The sequence below is a fragment of the Saccopteryx leptura genome, chromosome 6, assembly GCF_036850995.1.
Source record: "Saccopteryx leptura isolate mSacLep1 chromosome 6, mSacLep1_pri_phased_curated, whole genome shotgun sequence".
Classification (NCBI taxonomy): domain Eukaryota; kingdom Metazoa; phylum Chordata; class Mammalia; order Chiroptera; family Emballonuridae; genus Saccopteryx; species Saccopteryx leptura.
The window spans coordinates 39078888-39100054 of record NC_089508.1 but is presented as its reverse complement, the minus strand read 5'-3'; the positions used below and the strand labels follow the sequence as shown (position 1 = coordinate 39100054).

The following is a 21167-nucleotide window of genomic DNA, read 5'->3' as shown; positions in this document are numbered from 1 at the left end:
GCTTCAGGGTCTTTGCTCTTAACAGCATGACCTGTGGGATTAGTGAAATGTGCTCTTTGTTAATGAGGATAAGAATGATCTCTCCATCACCCAGAGCCTATACTGGGACAGAGATGGGAGCTGTGGACACGATGGGCATTGTGGCCATGCTTCTGCTCTCACGTATGCTGGGGTGACGTGGGCACAGGGAAGAGGGAGGGCCCCTTGCATCAGGCAGCTGTGGTGGGCGCATCTGTTTGTATCCATCTGTGTATCTGCGTCTGTTTACTTCATCCTCTTTGTTAATCCTAATCTGGAGGGACCCGAAACATTGAAGACATGAACAAGGTCCGTCGATAACACACTAAAGCTTTATTGTCTAGCTTGGCCAAGCAGCGGCAACTCTGACAGAAATCTGAGGGAAAGAGCGCCGGCCCTTTGTTCTACTTGGTTTTTATAGTTTTGTAAGTGGGAAGTACAGAAGCAAAAATTGTAGTTAGGAGCCCTTTACCACTATTGGTTATAGTCATATGTCCTTTAACATGATAGGACCATGTTCAATTTGCAAGCCATACATCCTTTTGGAGAAAACAAAATTTATAAGTCAACACAATGGCAGAAAGATATCTTTTTACATATTAAAAGGCATTCCTGGCCCTGGCCGGTTGGCTCAGTGGTAGAGCGTTGGCCCGGCATGCGGGGGTCCCAGGTTCGATTCCCGGCCAGGGCACACAGGAGAAGCGCCCATCTGCTTCTCCACCCCCACCCCCTCTCCTTCCTCTCTGTCTCTCTCTTCCCCTCCCGCAGCCAAGGCTCCATTGGAGCAAGGATGGCCCGGGCGCTGGGGATGGCTCCTTGGCCTCTGCCCCAGGCGCTAGAGTGGCTCTGGTCGCAATAGAGCAACGCCCCAGAGGGGCAGAGCATTGACCCCTGGTGGGCAGAGCTTCGCCCCTGGTGGGCGTGCCGGATGGATCCTGGTCGGGCACATGCGGGAGTCTGTCTGACTGTCTCTCCCAGTTTCCAGCTTCAGAAAAATACAAAAAAAAAAAAAAAAAAAAGGCATTCCCATATTATCTAGTGTTCATCTGCCATCTCTGTCCAGAGTCACACGTATTAACCACATGCATTTACATAGGAGAGGTAGTTTCTGTGGGGACAAATGCCCACAAATGGCTCATAGTTATAAGAAAAGGTTTATTTTGGCTTTTCTCTCCCTGCACCTGGCTAGCCATTCACCCCTTTCCCCGCAGGTGTGGTGGAATGTCTGGGGATCCATGTTTTCCTCCCCTTTGCATTTACAGTACAATGCCAATCACACAGTACAGAGACTATTCTCACAGTTTCTCTGCACACCTTAACCCAAATTAATAAAATGTTCTCCAAGCCTCTTAAAATATTAATATTAATTCTGTAGTTTTTGGTACTTTACAACACCTGCAGGTGAAGTGGCTCAGTGGCTCCTCACTCTGCACATCTTTACGTGGATGGAGGAGAGACTGCCATGTAAGATGGTGGAATGATGCTTCAGGTTGAGGCTCAGACACCCATACGAGTAAGGGTTGGTTTTCACTGAGGACTTGGGGGATTGCCACAGGGGTAGGTAGAATGAGAATTGTCCATACATACCGGTTCATATCCTCCAGAGCCTTCTAACCCATCAGATGGTTTCCCCTGGGTCTTGTAGTAACTAACAAAGTCTCAGAAAGCATGTCATCTTTGCGTCTTCTGTGAAAATGTGTTTTTCATAAAAGACCAGAGGATGAAATTTGTTTTTTTCTGAGTACTGTAATTATAGGAGCATTGTTGCTGAAATGTTCAACTGGTGATCGTTTTTTTTTCTCTATTGTCTTGAACAGGGGAGTATTTGGGAAACAGGGTTATCAATGCCAAGGTAAGAAAACATTTTTAAAACTATGTTTAATCTTGTTCCTATGTTAATAAATGATTCTACCAAGAGGAAACAGGATACATCCCATTAATACTGTGACAACTCTGTGGGTCACAAGAAACCCTTCCCCCCCCCAGTAGAATTACAACTCTATGGTTTTATTTAAATTTTGGCTGTCTTTTTAGACAATGTAGAGGGTGTGTGTGTATGTGTGTGTGTGTATATGAGGGTGTGTGTGTGTGTGTGTGTGTGTGTGTATATATATATTTTATACCTAAACCCAGGATACCTAATCAAGCTGAGTTGTTAAGTTTTATCTCTGCAATAACATGAAAGCCATTTTGTGAGCAGGACCTTTGAATCTTGAAGATAATGGTTTGTTGTTGCTTTTTTTTACAAACCTATTGTAAATGGGAGCGAGAAATAGCACAGTGCTATCTCTTCTCTTAACCTCATTGGAAATAGAAGCTTTTATCTAAGTTGCTTTTTTGACCTTTTATTTAACTTTTTTAATGTGAGAAATATTCAAAGTTAATCTGTTAATGATCTTGCACATTATTATACATTCAGTTTATTTTGATTTTCACAATTTTAAGATCAATCCAATTTACTGGTGTTCAGACAGAATTGGAATGAAATAAAAATGGGAAGAATGGAAAGACCTCTTACTCAGGAGATTTAGCCTGGCTGGATTGGGTTTGTCTTTTATTTGGGCCTCTCTCGTTGCCTTGTCCATCCTCACACCATTGACATATGTGGTACCTTCTTGATCTATACCTTACAGGTGATTGGTAAAATAGCACTACATATTTGGGAGTGGTAGCCTACATATAAGGAAATCCTACCTTCTCTTCTGAAGAAGGTCAGCTAAAACATTGTTTCCCTTAAAATGAAATAGGACATCTTCTTGGATCTAATTTTGACTGTAATATGTATGAACAATTCTATTGAGTTTTGAAATTTAGGGAAAAAAATGAATATATAATCAACACAACAATAATTGACCTTATGCAATTAATCCCAGCTGCTGAGAACATAGTTTACAGATCAGAATTGATGTCACTTTTTGACTTGACCTCTCCATCACAGGGGTGTGCCCTGCAATCAACTGTGGTCCATCTTATACATGGTGTCAGGATACCTGATAAGCTGATTTTCAGCAGGTCACCTGCTGTTAAAAAAAGCATGAAAAAACATTGGTCAGGAGACATAAAGACACTGATTTGTTCACATCTTGCTAAGAGATAAGAACAAAATACCTGGATCGAGAAAGGTATACCATGCTAAACTGATCAAAAGTGAATAAACAAAGCAAACTTAATAACAAAGGAAACAATAAGGGATAAGAAGAGGCATTATTAATGATAAAGAGGTCAACTCTTCAAGAAGACATAGCAGTTTTTAGTGTGTATGCACCTAACAGACATCAACATGTGTGCAGCAAAAAATGATAAAAATGCAAGGGTATGTAGACAAATCCATGGTTGTAGTTGGTGACTCAGTAACTCAGTAAGTGATAGTTCCAACAGGCAGGAAATCAGTAATAGTATCACAACTTGATCAAAGTGATGTGGGTAGAATACTGACTGTATCTATAAGCAGCACAATACACATTTTTCTCAAGTTCACCGGGAACATTTATCTACATAGACCTAATTCTGAACAAACCTTAGCAAATTTAAAAGAATAGAAATCATAAAAAGTGTCTTTTCAGACCACAATGGGATTAAACTACAAATGAATAAAAGACAAAATCCCCAAATAGTTGGAGATTAAACAATACATTCTAAATAACACCTGGGTAAAAAAAAAAAGGCTCACGAGAAAATACAAAATATTTTGAATCAAATGAAAGTGAAAGTACAGTTGAACCTTGTATAAATGGGTTTGAAACCATTGGGCTCACTGGTATGTGGGTCCACTTATATGTGGATTGTTTTAAATAATACCTGTACTGTTTCCATCCATGGTTGGGTGTACTCAGATGTGGCATGCCAAATGTATGCATGGATCTACATCCTTTGTTATAGGGAACTGAGCATCCATGGATTTTGGTGTTTGCCAAGGGTGGAGGTGAATTCCTGGAACTAATCCCCCACAGATACTGAGGAACATCTTAAGTGTAGGGGGAGTTAAAAGTTATATATGAATCTTCAAGTGAGCAGGGAATTGGTGCCCTTGACCCCATGTTGTTCAAGGGTCAACTGTACATTTTACCAAAACATCTGGGAGTAAGTGAAAGCAGTGCTCAGAGGAAAAATTATAGTATTAAATGCATGTATTAGAAAAGAAGAAAAATCTAAAAATCAATCATGTAAGTTTCATCATAGGAGACTAGAAAAAATGAGAGAAACGCCTTAAAATGAATAGAAGAAAAGAAATAAAATGAGAGCAGAAATTAGTAAAGTTGAAATTAGGAAAACAATAGAGAAAAATCTGTAAATCAAAAGCTGGTTCATTGAAAAGATCAATAAAATTAATAAACCTCTAGTTAAGCTAACTGAAAAAAAAAACATATGCCTCAGAATACAAAGATTTTCTGTATATGGGAGGTTTTGAGATCCCCCCATATAAAAATATCAGTTCTCTGGGAACTGTCAGTGTGGTTCTTCTGAGAATTTAATCTGATGAAAACTCTATTTGCTTAAAAGCATAGTGCTATTCACTGACATGTCATCTGTCTCTATGTATTTAATCCTAAAAACTTCCACATGTCTTGAAAGATCTTGAAAGTGATGTATATTTTCATATTGCTTCATTGCACATGTTCATCCTATAATAGCAAACTGGGCTTTACCTGCACAATGTCAGTTGTCTAGATGAAAATGAAAAAGCTATTCAGAAAGTTCTAAATATTCAAACAGTGGGTTGAGTCAGCCCACAAATATTTAGCAAATGCCTACTTTGTTCAAGGCATCACACGCCGGCTGGGAATCCTGAGGGCATTAGAGGCTGTATGTGGGAAATTTGAAGTGAGGAGGGCAGGCTAAGGGTAGGGGATGGGAGGAGGTACGGATGGCTTCAGCCTGGAAGGGTAGCCAGGGGTAGTGTATTTTCATGGGAGAGACATTTTTACAGTTGTGTCTTGTTATAATTTTATAAACTAAGATTTAGTTAGGAGATGGAGTTGAGAAGGACAGAGAGAGTGTTGGAGCGGGGGTGAAGCCTTGCTCCCAGAAGAGCAATGAGTGTAGGTTTTATGAGAACAGAGAAACTCTCGTAGAAGAAAGGTGATGGGGAAGCTTGGGGCAGGCTCTGGAGGGCCTAGAACCTGGGCAGGAGACTTGAACTCTATTAATTGACCGTGAGGCTCCATTGAAGGTTCAGCTCATGGGGTGAGGAGACCAAAATCACACTGTGAGAAGATTCCTCTGGACATGGGTACAGGAAGGGTTAAAGTCAGGAAGGATCAGCTGAGCACTTGAATAAGAGTTCTTTGAGAATTGAGCAAAGGCTTGAGTTGGGATGATGGTAAAGATAATAGGGATGACTGGAACACTGACTGCTTTCATGTGGGCCAGACACCCGGGTCAAGCACCTTGGTGTTGTGCAGCCCTGGTTGACTCCAGTGTAACTGGATAGACTGGGAGCCTCTGGTTAATGCATAATTGTGGATTTAACTTTCTAGTGTGCACCTGTGTCGTCCATAAGCGCTGCCATCACCTCATTGTCACAGCCTGCACTTGCCAAAACAATATGAACAAAGTAGATTCAAAGGTAAGAGAATAGCAGTTTCCTAATTGGGTGCCTGGCGATCTCTCCCTTTCTCTCTCTCCCTTTTTCTTTTTTCTCTCTCTCTCCTTCCCTTCCCATCCCACACTCCTTGAAGCCAATGGTGGGATCAGAATTGGAATTTCTCTCCTTTTTATATTATGGCATTTGTATTTCTGTACTTGTGTAGCATGGCCCATCCTTGAGATGATCCCATTAGTGATCATCTGGGTTTAAGCTATAGGGATTCATTTTTAACTTGGAGAGAGCCTTGGGGTAAAAATATCCCTAAGTTTGGTATCAGATGACCAGGATTTGAATGCAGAATCATCCTCTACTAGCTAGCTTCTTTCTCAGCCTCTTTCTTAAAATAGAATAATGCTTCCCTCATGAAATCTTTGCGATGCTTAAACAAGATAGAGATGATGTGATGAGTATCCTGTTAACTGTAAATTGAGCATCCTAAATAAGGTGACTCTTGGTGTCCTCCAAGCTCTCAAGACATTTCAGGGACAATGTTTATCTGTACATAAGTGCTTGGCCCTCACTCCTGCCCCTTGCGTCACATTGAGCTGGGGTAGGCATCATTCTAAATTCTGGAGGTAGAAAGCAGAAGAATTATTCTGACAGTTAGCTATGGATTTACAGATGCATTGACATGTCTAACTAAGGAACTTAGTGGTTCTTTGTTGTCCACAGGCAGGAATGCTGAAGAGTACACATGGAGTTTCATGTACTTTTTTTTATGAGAAAGAGGTCAGAAAAATTACACGAAGAGTAATAATTGCCTCTTTCTTTGTCATGTCTGGATGTGTTGCTGTAGCTTCAGATTGTGATGTAGACTGCAGAGTATATGCTTCAGTCTAAATATTTGCTGGAAACAGTGTGATTACACTTGATCTTAGCCAAAAGGCCAGGAAGCACTTGTATGTGAGGTTAAACCTTTGCACGCAGAGGTCAGAATGCAAATGCCATATAAAGGCTGGAAGGGCTAAGATAGCTACTTGAATATCACTTGGGACTGAATTTCTTCTGTAGGTTCCGTGCCCTCTGAGTGCCAGCTTCTCATGCACATACACACCTTGTGACACAATTTCTGGAAGAACTTGTGGTGATAGCAAGTGTATGTAGACCATAATAGACCTGTTTAAATTATAAGGTTCTAGGAAATAGACATGAGTGTGAGAGCATTGGCAGGGAGAGAAAGAGCCTCTGAAAATAGAAATTGAATAGAAATTGAATAGAAAAGATGAAATGAAAATTTTCACTTCTGTGTATCTCTCTAAATGGTGAGCAGTCTAATCTGCACCACAGTTTTCTGTCTAGTCTTTCTCATTGGAAAATATGCTTCGTCTGCCCAAGTAATTAATCTTGGTTGAGCAGTAAAATAATATACCCAGCCCAGATGTCATAGTAACACTCTGTGTTTGGTGGGCTTCTGTTACAGTTTTTACAAAAGATGTTGATATGGCTCTTGCCCTTGTTTCTTTCTTACAGATTGCCGAACAGCGATTCGGAATCAACATCCCGCACAAGTTCAGCATCCACAACTACAAAGTGCCAACGTTCTGCGATCACTGTGGCTCTCTGCTCTGGGGGATAATGCGACAAGGACTTCAGTGTAAAAGTGAGTTGCCGGGGTGCCGGGTACCCACTTCTTCATGAGAACACAAGGGTGGTACAAGCTTTGAGCACTCTATAGGTTCAGAATCTGACCTAGAACTGATGGTTCTAGATACTTTGTAAATGAACGTGTTAGTAGTTCTGCACTTGTGTGTCCCTTGTCAGGGGAAAGAGAGCTACGTCGGATTCACCGGTTTCCTAACCATAGACTATTAAGTTGGTTGTTAAATTCGATGTTCTAGCTAGCTGGCTGTCATGCATTTAGTGCTGGGTGTAGACTCATCCTTGTGTGTAATTGAAAGATAATTGAAAGAGGGGGGAAAATGGGATCCCGGTCAGAAATGGAAGAGAATAAGAAGTGAGGTGGCCAAAAGAGCAGCTTGGATGGCAAGAACTGGCAGGAGAGGAGGCCTGATGACCTCACCAGAGATAAGCAGGAGCTGAGTTGTAGAAGTGTAACTCAAGCTGCCCTGGTCTTCTGAAGGGATGGGGGTGGGTGGAGTGCAGGACACTAACGCCTCCCTCACTGTGCCCAGTGGGTTTGAAGCTCTCCTCTAGCAAAGGGTCTGGGCATAAGGGCTGCTCCCTGGCCTGTCGGGAGTTGGGGAGGGCTTGGCCTCGAGTCCTGTCCCACTGAGTGTTGCTATAACAATTTGGCTGTGTGGGGTGCACTGTTGAAATACATGTGAATTTCATCCAGAAACCTAAGACACAGCCTGAGTCACCAGGGGAGGCAGGGTGGGCGCCTCAACAATGTTCTTTGTCTACCCGGACATATCAAGCCTCCTTCTGTCAATAAAAAGGGACCAATCACTTGTCTCTAAAAAGGGCAAACTCTTTTCTCTTTCTAGAACACCATTTAATAATTCTTTTCTCATATAATCAAAACACTCAGTTCATGTATAGCTTTGGTTTCGACACTGCTTGATCATGAGAGGAGCTAGCATTCCATCAGCAGGCCTTTGTGAAGAAACTGGATCAGAACTTTCTGTGGATTACACCTGGGGTCCTTCATTGTCCCAAGTCGGTTTTCTGTGCACACACGTCTAGCTTGCTTCACTCTCCTCTTCTAACTGCCATTTACTGTGACCTTTAAAACCCTCGCTTCCCCCCCCCCCCCCCCCCCCATGAAGAAGTCAGAGCCACTGCTGCAAGCTCTGAGAACCGCAGCCCCACAGGATGCTGTGCTCCGGGCTGGGGAGGCTCCCCACCGCAACAATACTCAGAAAGAAAGCTTCTTTGCTCAGAGGTTTTTCTTTCAGAAACACCATTTCCATCCTGTCTGAGCAGCGATCTCCATGTGGCCCATGGGCTGCTGCTACCTTTTATTGAGAGAGAGGAGGGAAAACATAAAGTCATTCGACACGACTCCTTGTTCTCCAATCGGCCGATCCGTCACTCTGATGAACGTTTTCATCTCTCTGTTGAGTCATGCCGTTAAATTGGCAGTAACTGTTATACTTGATTTAGGGGAATGTCTTTCATCACGTCACGCTGGGGAGAAAAATGGATTTGAAATTCATTATTCTTCAGGACACCATGCTTTCTGCTTCTGCACAAAACAGAAATAGGTAAAAATGTCAGGGGTCGTTCTGAGTGCAAGTGTCATTTTACGAGAAGGTGGCATTGTTCAACCTGTACAACGGCGCTGTCACTGTCTTGCGGATTATTAGAGTTCCCTTTCGCAGCCCCCCATTGCCTTGGCCCCTTTCTGAACACAGGTTCCCTTCTTTTCCCCGCAGTCTGTAAGATGAACGTGCACATCCGCTGTCAGGCCAACGTGGCCCCCAACTGCGGGGTGAACGCAGTGGAGCTGGCCAAGACCCTGGCCGGGATGGGTCTCCAACCCGGAAATATTTCTCCAACCTCGGTGAGACACCCCTCCCCCCACACACGTACTGTAAATTTAAAGTTGTTTGTATGTGATAAGCTCGAATGAGCGCACGTGAATGAGCCAAATTCCTAATCTCAGCGAACACAATAAACAGATTTATGGCATGTTTAAAGAGCATTTTGTTCTGTGAATCAGAGTCTATATATACAGTCAGATAACAAGAAATAATGAGCATGCAGATATAGCAAGAAGCAGAAGCTGGGGGATCCAGGGGTCTGGGTGCTCCGCCCTCTCCGGGCACTCGGCTCCTCCTGCAGAGAGGGGGCGGGGCAGCCCTGACCACGCCCCCCAGGGGTCCTGCTCTCTGGTGCAGCTTCCTCCTCTGTTCCTCTGTTAAGGGTTTGAACTTGAAGTGGTCTGAGGTTCTCCCCAGCCCTGGGATCTAGCAGTTCTATACTTATTGTTTATGAATTCTGAATTTATCTCTCAAGTTCAGCAACAGACAGGAGTTCCTTCCTCTCAGCTCCCTGGACTGGGTGGGGTTGTGTCAGTTGCCATGGATGTGTTTTGTCTTGCCACCTGCCTGAGTGACCACCACCTGCTGTTGTCCCTTAGAGCCTCGGCCACTTTCCAGGGCCACGACCTAGTGCTGCCTTCCTGGCCCGGGTTTACAGAGAGCTGCGAAGGAGCGGTGCTACAGCTGTGATTTCTGAAAGGTGGAGCTTGGTGGCTGGTTCAGGAGGATACTAGACTTAACTGTTACATGTGTCTGGGTCCTTAGGAAAACAGTTCAGTTGCTGTCAGGTTCTGGTTATCCAGAACATGCCAGCTAACCATTTCCTTTTTCCTGATGGATACTTGGGAAACAGTGTATTTCTTGATATTTCAGGAAGGCCTTGGCAAAGTCCAGCAAAGTCTGTCTGTCTTGTGGACAGACAGACAAGATGCGAATACCATGAGGGGGGCTTCTTATGCACAGGATAGCTGTTCCTGAAGAATGTAGATGAAAGGTTTCAGCCCCAACCAGGGCTTTGAAATACCATGGGAATAAGATAGACCTTTGGCACAACCTCTAGGGCTAGGCAGTGCCAATTGTCATATGTCACCAAGTATCTTTCATATTATGATATTTAATAATGGGAAAACCACAGTTGCCTGTGACTTGACAGTACGCCATTAAGATGAGACAAAATCTGAAGTCTATCAAAAGAGAAGAATGGGTTAAAAAAAAGGTGGAGAAACACTAGCTTAAAGCTTTCTGCCAGTCTGCTAGTGCCAACCCAACCAGGGGAAGTATTGAAGTGGAGGAAGTGAAATTCAAGCTGGTAAAATTTTTCTATCGTTGAAAGATTTGTGACCAGAGATCTGGAGGGAAAACTATTATAACAACCAGATTTTTAAGCTATCCATTTTATATCTGCTATCACTGTTTAATTGGGTTGAGTAGATAAAATTCTTGCAGTGTCAGGCTGTAGCACCGTTGTTTATTGCAAACATTGTGTACAAGTTACCCCAGATACGCTTTTAAAAAAAATCTAAATAGGTCAAAAGGTCTAGGACGTTAGACTTTTGATCTGTGGTTTAGTGGTAACTTGTACTATAAGTGTCCCAAGGTGGACATCTGCAAGTCACCTTGCTTTTAGGGAGCGCCCTCACTGTGACGGGGCTGGTTCCAGGCATGGGGCTGGAGAACCCACTGAGGAGGCTGTACATCCGGTTCAGTGTGGGGGACCGGAACACTCATTGTGCTGATGTCAGTGTTTCTAGAGGACACGTTGATTATGTATCCAAAGTCTTCAGAGTTAACCCTTGGCCTTAAAGAATCCCATTTCCAGAAAATAAATCTGAGGAAATTGAGACAATCACAAAGATAAGGATGATAATGATGACAACACAGCTCATGTTTACTGAATGTGCCAGGCACCAACTAAGTGCTTTATATGCATTTATTCATTTACACCTCACAATAACTCTGTAGCAGGTGCTATAACATCTTTGTTAGAAGAAGAAACTGAGGCACAGAGAGGATGGATAGATAATGTCACCAAGGTCACTGGCTTAGGTTGTAGAGCTGTGATCTGAACCCAGACAGCCTACTTGTAAGCCTAGACTCTTAATCACCCTGCTCTGAAGGTTTGAATGCAAGTACATTTACTATGGCATTATTTATACTAGTGAAAAATGGGAGATAAACTATATTTCTAAGAGCAAGAGAATTAGTGAATAAATTGTGATATATCCATGAAATGGAATATTGAATAGCCCTTAAATTCATATTCTTGGAGTATATTTAAAGATATGGAAAATAAACATGGCAAAGTGTTAAATAAAAATGTGTTCACAAAACTATTTTATTATATTTAAGAAAATAAAGTGTGAGGATAGATGTGTGGCTATGTGTGTAATTGTTTTTATATGTATTTTTGTTTTTGAAGGGGACTGGTGACATTATAGGTATTTTATATTTTATCCCTCATACTTTTGTTCATTGTGCAAGTTTTTAATTAACTTTTATTTCTCTCATGTAATTTAAAATATTATATAAATAATGTTGTTTCATTCATTCAAGTCCTAGTATGAAGTCCTTGATTTTTGGATCCTCTGAGCAAATATTGAAAACATCTCTTTTGTAGGAAGTGGACACTAGGTGGCGCTCTTGGAACCTGACTAAGGCGTTTTTTGTTTCTGTACACGCCCACTTGAGCATAAACTGAAACTCTGTGGCTTAGTTATATTTTTAAATGATTCTTTCCCAAATACAGTAAGCACAGATGAGAAGCTGATGTGGAAGTAGTTTGGAATGGCAAAATCGAATTACATGTCAAGCTGAATTGATGTTACCCCATGTGTTATATTGAGTGTTGAGGTTGCAAGTCAGGTCTTCTCCACCCGTAAGTGCTTCATGCTCACACTGTGAGTTCTGACTCTGTGCATTCCTTCTCTTCCTTACAGAAGCTTGTTTCCAGATCAACTCTAAGACGACAGGGAAAGGAGAGCACCAAAGAAGGAAATGGGGTTGGGGTTAATTCTTCCAGCCGATTTGGTATCAACAACTTTGAGTTCATCCGAGTGTTGGGGAAGGGGAGCTTTGGGAAGGTGAGTCTTGGCTTTCGCTCTCTGGGGTAAAGGAAGCAGGTTCTGTGTGTGTTGTTTGGGTGTGTGTGTATGTATATACACTCACATTTCCCTTTCTGCCCTGTGCATGCCCACACCCTAAGCACTGTGAATTCTCATGCTCATGCTCCCTCCTACCGCTTTGCCGTAGGTGATGCTTGCAAGAATCAAAGAAACGGGAGACCTCTATGCTGTGAAGGTGCTGAAGAAAGACGTGATCCTGCAGGATGACGATGTGGAGTGCACAATGACAGAGAAGAGAATCCTGTCCTTGGCCCGCAACCACCCCTTTCTCACTCAGTTGTTCTGCTGCTTTCAGACCCCTGTGAGTATGACTTGCATTCACTGCCTCCGTGGCCTCCTTTTCTAAAGAGTTGAGACAGTAAGATGTTGGAGATTTCAAAAAGCAGAATATCAGTAACTTCGGGGGCATGAGCTCCCAGCATAGGGCCATATGAAGGTACCCACTGACTCGATTACCTGTAGGAGAAAGTTGAAACCAGTCAACCAAACACTTTCTTGCATGCTGTCATGAAGGATCACTTTGAGGAGTGTGTCCCGAGATGGTAAAGGTCTTTATAGTTGTCTTCTTGAGCAGAGTGAAAGTTACAGATGTCTAAGAATAAAGTAAATGTCATGGGCTGCTTATCTTGGTGACTTTGACCTTGGCTGCGTTCCTAAAAGCTTGACAAGAGCTCAGACCAGGGTAGGTCGAGAGAGGGCACCTTGATCTGTTATGTCCCAAGTCATTGCTCCTGGCCTTAATCAGGGACCTTTGCCTTCATTCTGTGGACTGATCCTGGGATGTGAGTCTGTCTACCCTCTAATGGTGTGCAGTTAGGAGTGCTTTGGGGTGCAGTTAGCAAAATACCTAGCCAATAGTGGTTTGCACAATAAACAGAAAGGATGAGTTTAGTTCTTTAATGCAAACTTTATTCTGGAAGAGTCTGGTGGGGGCAGTGATAGGGTTGGCTTAGTTGCTCAGTGACATTGCACATCTCTTCCTTTTGGGGTCCCAAGTGCCACAGTGCTAAACATCACATCTCATGTGGCAGCATCCGGAGGAGGAAGTATGGGGACAGAGCATACGGCTGCATGGGCCACTCTCCTTTTATCGGGGAGAGTCGACTTGAGTCACCTACTCATCCTTAGCTGCAAGGGAGGCTGGAAGAGCAAATATCTAGCCAGGATAATCTGATTTACCATGAGGGACTCACACCAACCTTGACTCATCCCCTGGGCCAGGGCACTGTGCTGCCCAGTTAGCACTTGGCTTACTGTGTCAATGAATAAGAAAGATGGCTCCTGAGAAGCTACCAAAAGGGTCTGCCAAGGTGTTTCAGAACCTTCTTGTAGTCAAAGGCATTTGGTAGAGTGAATTTGGGACATGTCCCTTGTGTGTGCTGCCATCAGGGCAGTAGAAGTGTGGTGGGAGTTAGATAGGGACATCCCACCTGGTCCAGGGAGGGTGCGGTGCGATTTCAGGGAACCAGAAGGGTGAGTTAGAATGAGTTAGGCAAAAAGAGAATGAAGGCGGATATGCCACAGAGTAACAGCAAATGTACAGGAGTCGCGGTGAGCGAGATCACAAGGGGTGAAGGTAGGCAGTGGGCATGAAGTGCGGAGGTTGAGAGGGGCCTGGTTAGAACGGAAGCGGCAGAGGTGGCTAGGGCCAGGCCATGAGGGGCCTTGGGCTGTGTTAAGTAGCATGCATCCTAGTTCTAAGAGCAAATGGACAAAATTTAAGCAGAGATATGACACATGAGATTGCATTTTTCAACTGTAAAGCTAATTTTTTGCAATAGGTAATATAAGCATCCTCTAGTGTCCATATCCTTTCTCTGAAAGAAGCAATTATTACAGATTTTATGTGTAGCCTTTCGAAGAATTTTTTTGCACGTGAAAGCATACCCGCATACTGCTCACAAAAATTAAGGGATCAGGGAACGTGCAGATACTCCAGTACTTTCAGCCTTTTGTATAGTGCATTTTCACCAGTGAAATAAAAGTTGGTTTTGCATCTCATTTGCATAAATGACTGTCTTTGACTTGTTTGCTTTTCTGATGTTCTTGTTTAATAAAAAGAAAATCAAATGCTTTTTTTTATCATTTCATATTCATTTTTGAAATAATCCCCTAATTTTTGTGAGCAGTATATATGCATTCATAATTATTTTTTAAAAAACACACAAATGGTGGTATATATTGCCCACCGTTTTATACCTATTTTGATGAAAACGTAATAATATATCTTAGAGATTGTTTCATATTTGTATATATGTAGCTGCCTTTTTTTAATGTCTGCATTGTATTCCATTTTGAGAACATGACACAATTTATTTAACTTGTTTCCTGTTGCTATGTTTAGCTTGTACCCGGTTTTTTATTTCAATCAGTGTTGCATGGAGTCCCCTTATGCTTTTATCTTTACATATTGTGGTATTGTTTCTATATAATACACTATGAGAAGTTGTATTGTTTGGTCAGAGTATATGTACTTAAAATTTCGACTGAGTCCAGTTGGCCTTCCCCCCCATAGTGATTAGAGACAGCTAACATTTTACTACCTATATGCTAGGTATTGTTCTAAATTCTTTGTGTGTATTATCCCATTTAACGCTTACAGTAATCCTATGAAGTAAGTTCTATTAGCATTTCTCCCATTTTACATATGAGGAAACTGAGGCCCAAAGAAATCTAGCTTCCGAGTAGCCGAGGTTTTGGTACCAGACAGTCTGACGACAGAGCCCAGGCTCTTACCACTTGCGTGTTGAATTTCTAAAGTTGCTCGCCCAAACCATGAGAAGACCGATTGCCCACTCCCCTCACCGCCTGCTGTCCTTCATTTTGATGATGGGAGAGATTTAAACAGTGGTTTCTTCAGAGTTCTAATTTGCATTTCTCTGACTGTGAGTGAGACTGACCGTTCACAGCTATTGAAGTTCTTGTTGTAAGGGACACATGAGCAGCCTGGAGAAGGGGTGGGGCGGGGAAGCCTGGAAGCTGGAGCCGGAGGGGATGTACTAAGGGGGTACACACCGTGTACTCCCATGCTGTCCAAGTGCAGCTGAAGGAGCTGGGGCATTAGCCAGTAGCTTCTTAGGCCACGTTCCCCCTGCGCCGCTTCCTTCCTCCTCACGGTCTGGCCTCCTTGAGGCCACGCCGTCCTCACCTCATGGTCTGTGGCTCCTCCAGACAGCCCTGGATTCCATGCTGACCCCGTCACCTGGCCCCTCGTTCTCTGTTCCCATGTCTGTGGTCCGTGGTTCCTGTGGGGTTCCAGTTCTGCAGTCCCTCACTGCTACCTAGTGTGTCCCCAAAATCCTAGTTCCTGTGCTCTGCACTATGCCTGCTTAAAACCGCCCTCATCCGGCTGTGTTCTCGGAGACGCAGGGCGTGACAGCTCCGGCCTGAAACCCCTTGTGAAGAACACCGTGTTTCCAGCTCGAGCCTTCTGCTCACACCATGACTCACACGACAGGGCAGCTGTGGCTCAGGGCCTCTTCCCGGGGGCCTGCGCCGAGGAATGGATGGTTTCCGGTGACATTAGGTTAGATGATCTTAATCTGTTGATGACTTGGAGTCAGACAGTGGACCGGCAGTTAGTGACCTTAGTCTGGTCACATAGCAGCTGTTGTTTCAAGTTACTGCAGTGAATAGATAAAGAAGTGTCTCATACCCAGCTCCAGGGCGTCCCTGTGAGTCCACAGGAACAGTTACTGGGGTCACCAACAATTAGATTTCGTTATGGTAAAGTAGAACAAGAAATTAACTTGGAATAGGCTAGGTGCCCAATGAAAGTAGTGTAGACAATGCAGAATTTTCCAGGACAGTATAAATTACACAATATACCAAAATATTAGTAGCCACCTGAGATTTCCAGTGCTCATCAGGTTAAGCCTGCGTTAGCATTGGCAATCTTTTTCCTAGTGGCGGTTTCATGCCTGGCCACAAGATGGCAGTCGTTACTGCAAGGTGATTTTTATTTCTCCACCAGAGAAACTGACATTAAGGTTTAGAATTTGTCTTTTGTAGTAGATGTCCCCAAAGCAAAGGATAAAGAGAATTTTCCACTGCCCTAAGTCTAGATGATAAAGTGGCAGAAACCATCTTAAAAGAATCAAGGGAGTTTTTCTCATGCTGAGACAGAGATACAGTTTTCATTTTGTGGTAGTTTATGACTTCTCTCATGTTCTCAAGGTATCCGACTCCATAATACGCATGGCATTTGCTTGCTGTGCCTCTCCCCATCTGTCAGAAATCCTCAGGGACTATCCACGTTTGCTGTTGAAAAACAAACAATAAAGAACAGAGCATGTTTGTTACTATGAGAAACACAGCAGGTAGATGATTACTTTTTATTTTATTTTTTAATTATGTATTTGTTTGTTTGTTTATTGTGCTTACATAGATTCTAGTGTCTCCCCGAATGCATAGCATCCCCCTCCCCCGTAATTCTCTCAACTTCTCCCTTGTCCCCCTCCCTAAAGCTCCCTCCCCCCTTCCCTTCAGGTTTAACTCCGTTCCTCAGTTCACATTGTTCCTTGGATTCCTCAAATGAGTGAAGTCATATGATATTTTTCTTTTTCTGCCTGGCTTATTTCACCTAACATAATATATAGTTTCCAGGCCCATCCATGTTGTTGCAAAAGTTAATTTTTCTTCTTTTTCATGGCCCCATAGTATTCCATTGTATTTATGTACCACAGCTTTTTAATCCACTCATCCACTGACAGACACTTGGGCTGTTTCCAGACCTTCGCTATTGTGAACAATGCTGCCATAAACATGGGGGCGCATTTCTTTTTTTGAATCAGTGATATGGTGTTCTTGGGATATACTTTTTAGCTACTCAGTTTGGCTGGCCGTGGCTTCTATCACGAGATGCTAACCAGTGTATAATGCTGAGCTGTAACAGTCTTCCCAGAAGAATTTAGAAGTGTGGTGTTAGAGTCACTCCCCAGCACTCTGCGAAGTATCACTTCATTGTGAAGCCACTGTGGAACCTGTGGAGTGAGCGCCTCTAAAGCCCAGAGGAAGGGAGAGAGTAACTGGCTGAGGGTCCCTTAGCCAGTGTTTTTCAACCAGTGAGCCATGAGACATGGTCAGGTGTGAGTATAAATACATTTAGAAACTATATTATTAACTATATGTATAATATGTACTGTGTTAGAGTGTCATTTTATGTCATTTTGGTAGGTGGTGTGCCCCAGGATTTTGTAAATGTAAAAAATGTGCCACAGCTCAAAAATGGTTGAAACTCACTGCCTTAGTCTGTGAGTGGTGGAGACAAGTTCAGCTCTGGGGCAGGCTGACTCTGGAGCCCTGGCTATTGACTCTGGAGCCCTGGCTGTAGGCTCAGGCCCAGTGGTCACATGTTGTCTCATATCACATGTAGGTAGTTGATTCAACATCTGCTTAAGCACCTCCTTTCTGCCCTGGCTGCCCTCCAGCCACGGGCGGGAAAGCAGCATTGCCCTTGGCAATGGAGGACCTGAGTTCTACCTACTTTGTTTTCCTCTGTCTGAATGGCCTGAGCCTACCTTCAAGTCCCTTTGAACCTTAAAGCCCTTGTGGTTCAAATGAAAGCAGGGTTGCTGTGAGAACCAAAGGGGAGTATGGGGAGAGCCTCTGTACACACGCAGCACTGTTCAAAAGTGAGGAGGCTCACTGGGGCGGCGACCACCCCTTCCCACACCAAACAAGAATGTCCTGGGGCTTCCCCAGTGGCCAGCACAGACCCCTCAAGTTGGAAAGTATAATAAACACCCCCAAAGTAGAAATTTTAGAGCTCCTTTTGTTCTTGGGAAAAACAACAAATAAGCAAATTGTATATATTGTTTATTGAGTTCACTACATAAGATTGTAAGCCCATAAGTGATTGCCCCTGGGTTTTACATGTCACTTGCAAGTGTAACATTAATTGGCATCCTCGTAAGTTTACAATAGCACTGTAAATCCTAACAGTTTGTAAGTAATTTGATCATCTGAATCAACTCATAAAAATGTTTATACTCTTAGATCTGTTGATTTTATTTCCGATAATCTAACTTCAGAAAACAACATAAGGAATATAAAGTAAGTGTTATGCATAAAGAGTTTTAATTTTCAGTGCATTATTTCTAACAGGAAAATACTGGGGGGGGAAACTTCAGCATTCAGCAATAGAAGTTTACGTAAATAATACAGTACTCGAAGATTTTCAGTCAGTAGGACTTCATGGGATATTAAGCAGTTAAATAATTGTGTCAGCCCCTGTTATAAGCACTTAACATTATTGGCAGCATGCAGTTTTTACAGCAGCCTGATGAGACAGGTACAGTTATTGTCTTCACTCTGCGGAGCGAGCAAGTGAGGTACTGAGGAGTTGAGTCACTTGTTCAGAATTCAGTATAGTACATGGTGGAACTGGGAGGTCAGAGCCCAGCAAATAGCAGAATTTGTGGTGATTCCTGGCCTGTATCCATATCAGTGAACTGCCCAAAACACCCCTCCTCCAAAAAAAAAGACTGGAAGAAAATTATGCCTGTAAACGACCAGGGACTATGTGAATAGTGAAATTATGGGTGATTGTCTTTCTTCTAGTTACCGATTTCGGTCATGTGGTTATATTTCTTTAACCATGGGGGTGAGACGAGGGGTGCAGGCCTGGAGAATGCTGCCTCCCCCTCCTTCACACTCCTTTCATCTTACTCAGTGTCAGCAGCTGGGCCCCTGGCCTTTACAGCCTGGGATGGGCCTGGGATCGGTCCCCGCTGCAGCTCCCGGGACTTCCTCCTGGCGCCCACAAGCAGAGAGCCCGAGGGAAGAACAAAGGCTCAGCAGCAGCAGCAGGAAGGGGAGTGGCAGAGTCAACACTGGTCAGATGCTGCGGTCTTGGGTCTTTGTTCAGAGACCCAGTTTATTGAAGCAGAGGTTTCCATTAGGAGAACATACAAGGCACTGTGCCTGCCCAAGAACTGCCCCTGCTCAGCAGGACCAGGGCCAAGTCGCAGCAATGGGCAACAGCAGAGCCTGGCTCTTTGGGGAGTGCTCCTGTTTGCATGTGGGATGTGCCCCACGCAGGTGGGCCACAAAGTGCACGGACCCTCCCTTTACAGGGTCAGAGGCCGAGTGTGCTCACTTCCCACCTGTTCTTCTACCTGTTCATTCTTTCCTAAGGGCACCCGACTGCCCTGCCGACTGACAGGTCTCCGCAGGGGTGTCAGCTTGAAAGGGTCATCCACAACGTGGGTGGTCCGGAGTTCCTGGCAGGGGCATTGCTTTACATAAAAAGCCACTCCCTCAGGTGACACTCAACAAAGCAGAGGTCTTACTTCTAGAAGTTAGACGGTCCAGGAATCCTGTGAACTAAATGCTGTTGGTTTACATGGCTTGTGCAAAATTTCACTCTCCTAAACTCGTATTTTAAATGTTATAAAAACATTCTTTTCTCTGTATTACTTTCTCTATTGTTGCTTTATTAAATCATAGCGCTGGAGCGTGTGTGTGTGTGTGTGTGTGTGTGTGTGTGTGTGTGTGTGTGTGTGTGTGTAAGATAGAGAGGCAGACAGGCAGCACAGATGCAAGCTGGTCCTGTGGCCCCCAAGTGAACCTTCCCAGAAAGCATGTCATCAGACGGTGACTGCCCTGCAGCCTTTATTACGGCAGCTCCAGGCTCTAATTCCGACCTGCCTTTAGGAGGGTCACCTGCCTTTGGGTTCCCTCCGCCAGTCCCCCGCAGATAAGCACCCCCACCTAAATCCTATGTTCTTCTGTCTGGGACCTTCTGGCAGAAATCCCTCCAGAAAGTGACCCTCAGGCTGGTGCCATGCGCGGGGGATGGGCAGCTGCCCACAGCCCTGCGCAGCCCTGTGGAGCCGCTGCCCAGCTTCGGCCCCTCAGCCCTTCCTCCCCTTCCCAAGGCTCAGCTGGCCTCTGGCAGTGGCAGCCAGGCCTGTTGTCTGCCGAGCGGCTGCCAGCAGCTGGCCCAGGGGACACGCAGGCACACTGACTCCTGGAGCAGCATTACCCATCATGCTCTGACTCATAGTGACGTCCTGGGTACGGGGATGAGGCCCTGTGATGGTGAGTTAGGTGAGGAGAGGGGCAGTGCCCCCCCAAAAAAGTTTCCCACCGTAGGAAGGGCAGGGTTCTGAAGAGGCCCCGGGCAGTGCCTTGGGAGAGCTGGTTGATTCTTAGGGCCTCGTGGGCTTGAGCTTTGCAGACAGATGGGTGAAAAACAACATAGCAGCAGCTGCTGTTCTCTGAGATCCTGGCATGTGCTGTGGATGCTTATACCCATTACCAGTGGCTGTAGAACTGCACCTTTTGGCATTCCACAGATGCCTCTTGAATAAAACATTTAATACCCAAAACAACCCAGGAGGTATAGATACTATGATCCTCATTTTAAAGATCTGGACACTAATGTCCAGAGGAGTTAAATAACTTGCCCTGGTCACCCAGCAAGCAAGAGTCAGACCATGGATCCTTCACCAGGTTGTCTAGCTTCATACCCTTTGCCATGTCCATCACACCGCAAATAGAAACGTGCTCTCCAGGGACCGTGTGCAGCTAAGAAGAGTGATGTAGGCAGGAATGGAGGCAGTTTTTCACCATATCTATATAGTTTTGTGGCCTTCTATGAAATACCTAAGGGATCTTTTCTCTTATATGTTTAAAACTAGGTTTCCTCTTTTCCCTGAGCAGTGACCGCCACAAATATGATTTGGTCCGCTTATGGGTCATTTGTTACAGCTTGCCTTTGGCTCCGATCAAAATAGAAAATGAGCCAGAACATGGTGTTTCCCAGTTGGGCATGTTCCCAGCTATTAATAGTGTTCCATCTGGGGACGAAGCGCACACAGGCCATCTCCAGTCTCTGGGTTTCAAGGGAGGTTTTCTGGGACCTCTGCCTTGTCCTCTCAGGCTTGCAGGCAGGCTTCCCGGCTCGGTGTGGGTGAAGAGGGCCATGAAAATGAGTCAGGAACAAGAGAGACCGAGGTCGCGCTGTTCCTTTGGCTCTCCCTGTTTGGG

At 44.2% G+C, this 21167-nt stretch overlaps 1 protein-coding gene across 2 annotated transcripts in view; it reads left to right on the top strand.

Moving 5' to 3' along the window:
* Positions 1–21167, top strand: part of PRKCH (protein kinase C eta) — a 294275-nt gene that overhangs the window by 121030 nt on the left and 152078 nt on the right. For both annotated transcript variants that reach the window (XM_066388442.1, XM_066388441.1), the window contains exons 4-9: positions 1836–1870; positions 5496–5584; positions 7076–7205; positions 8944–9071; positions 11988–12131; positions 12301–12474. In XM_066388442.1, coding sequence (XP_066244539.1) covers positions 1836–1870; positions 5496–5584; positions 7076–7205; positions 8944–9071; positions 11988–12131; positions 12301–12474 — 700 coding nt within the window. The remainder of the gene's footprint in view (positions 1–1835; positions 1871–5495; positions 5585–7075; positions 7206–8943; positions 9072–11987; positions 12132–12300; positions 12475–21167) is intronic.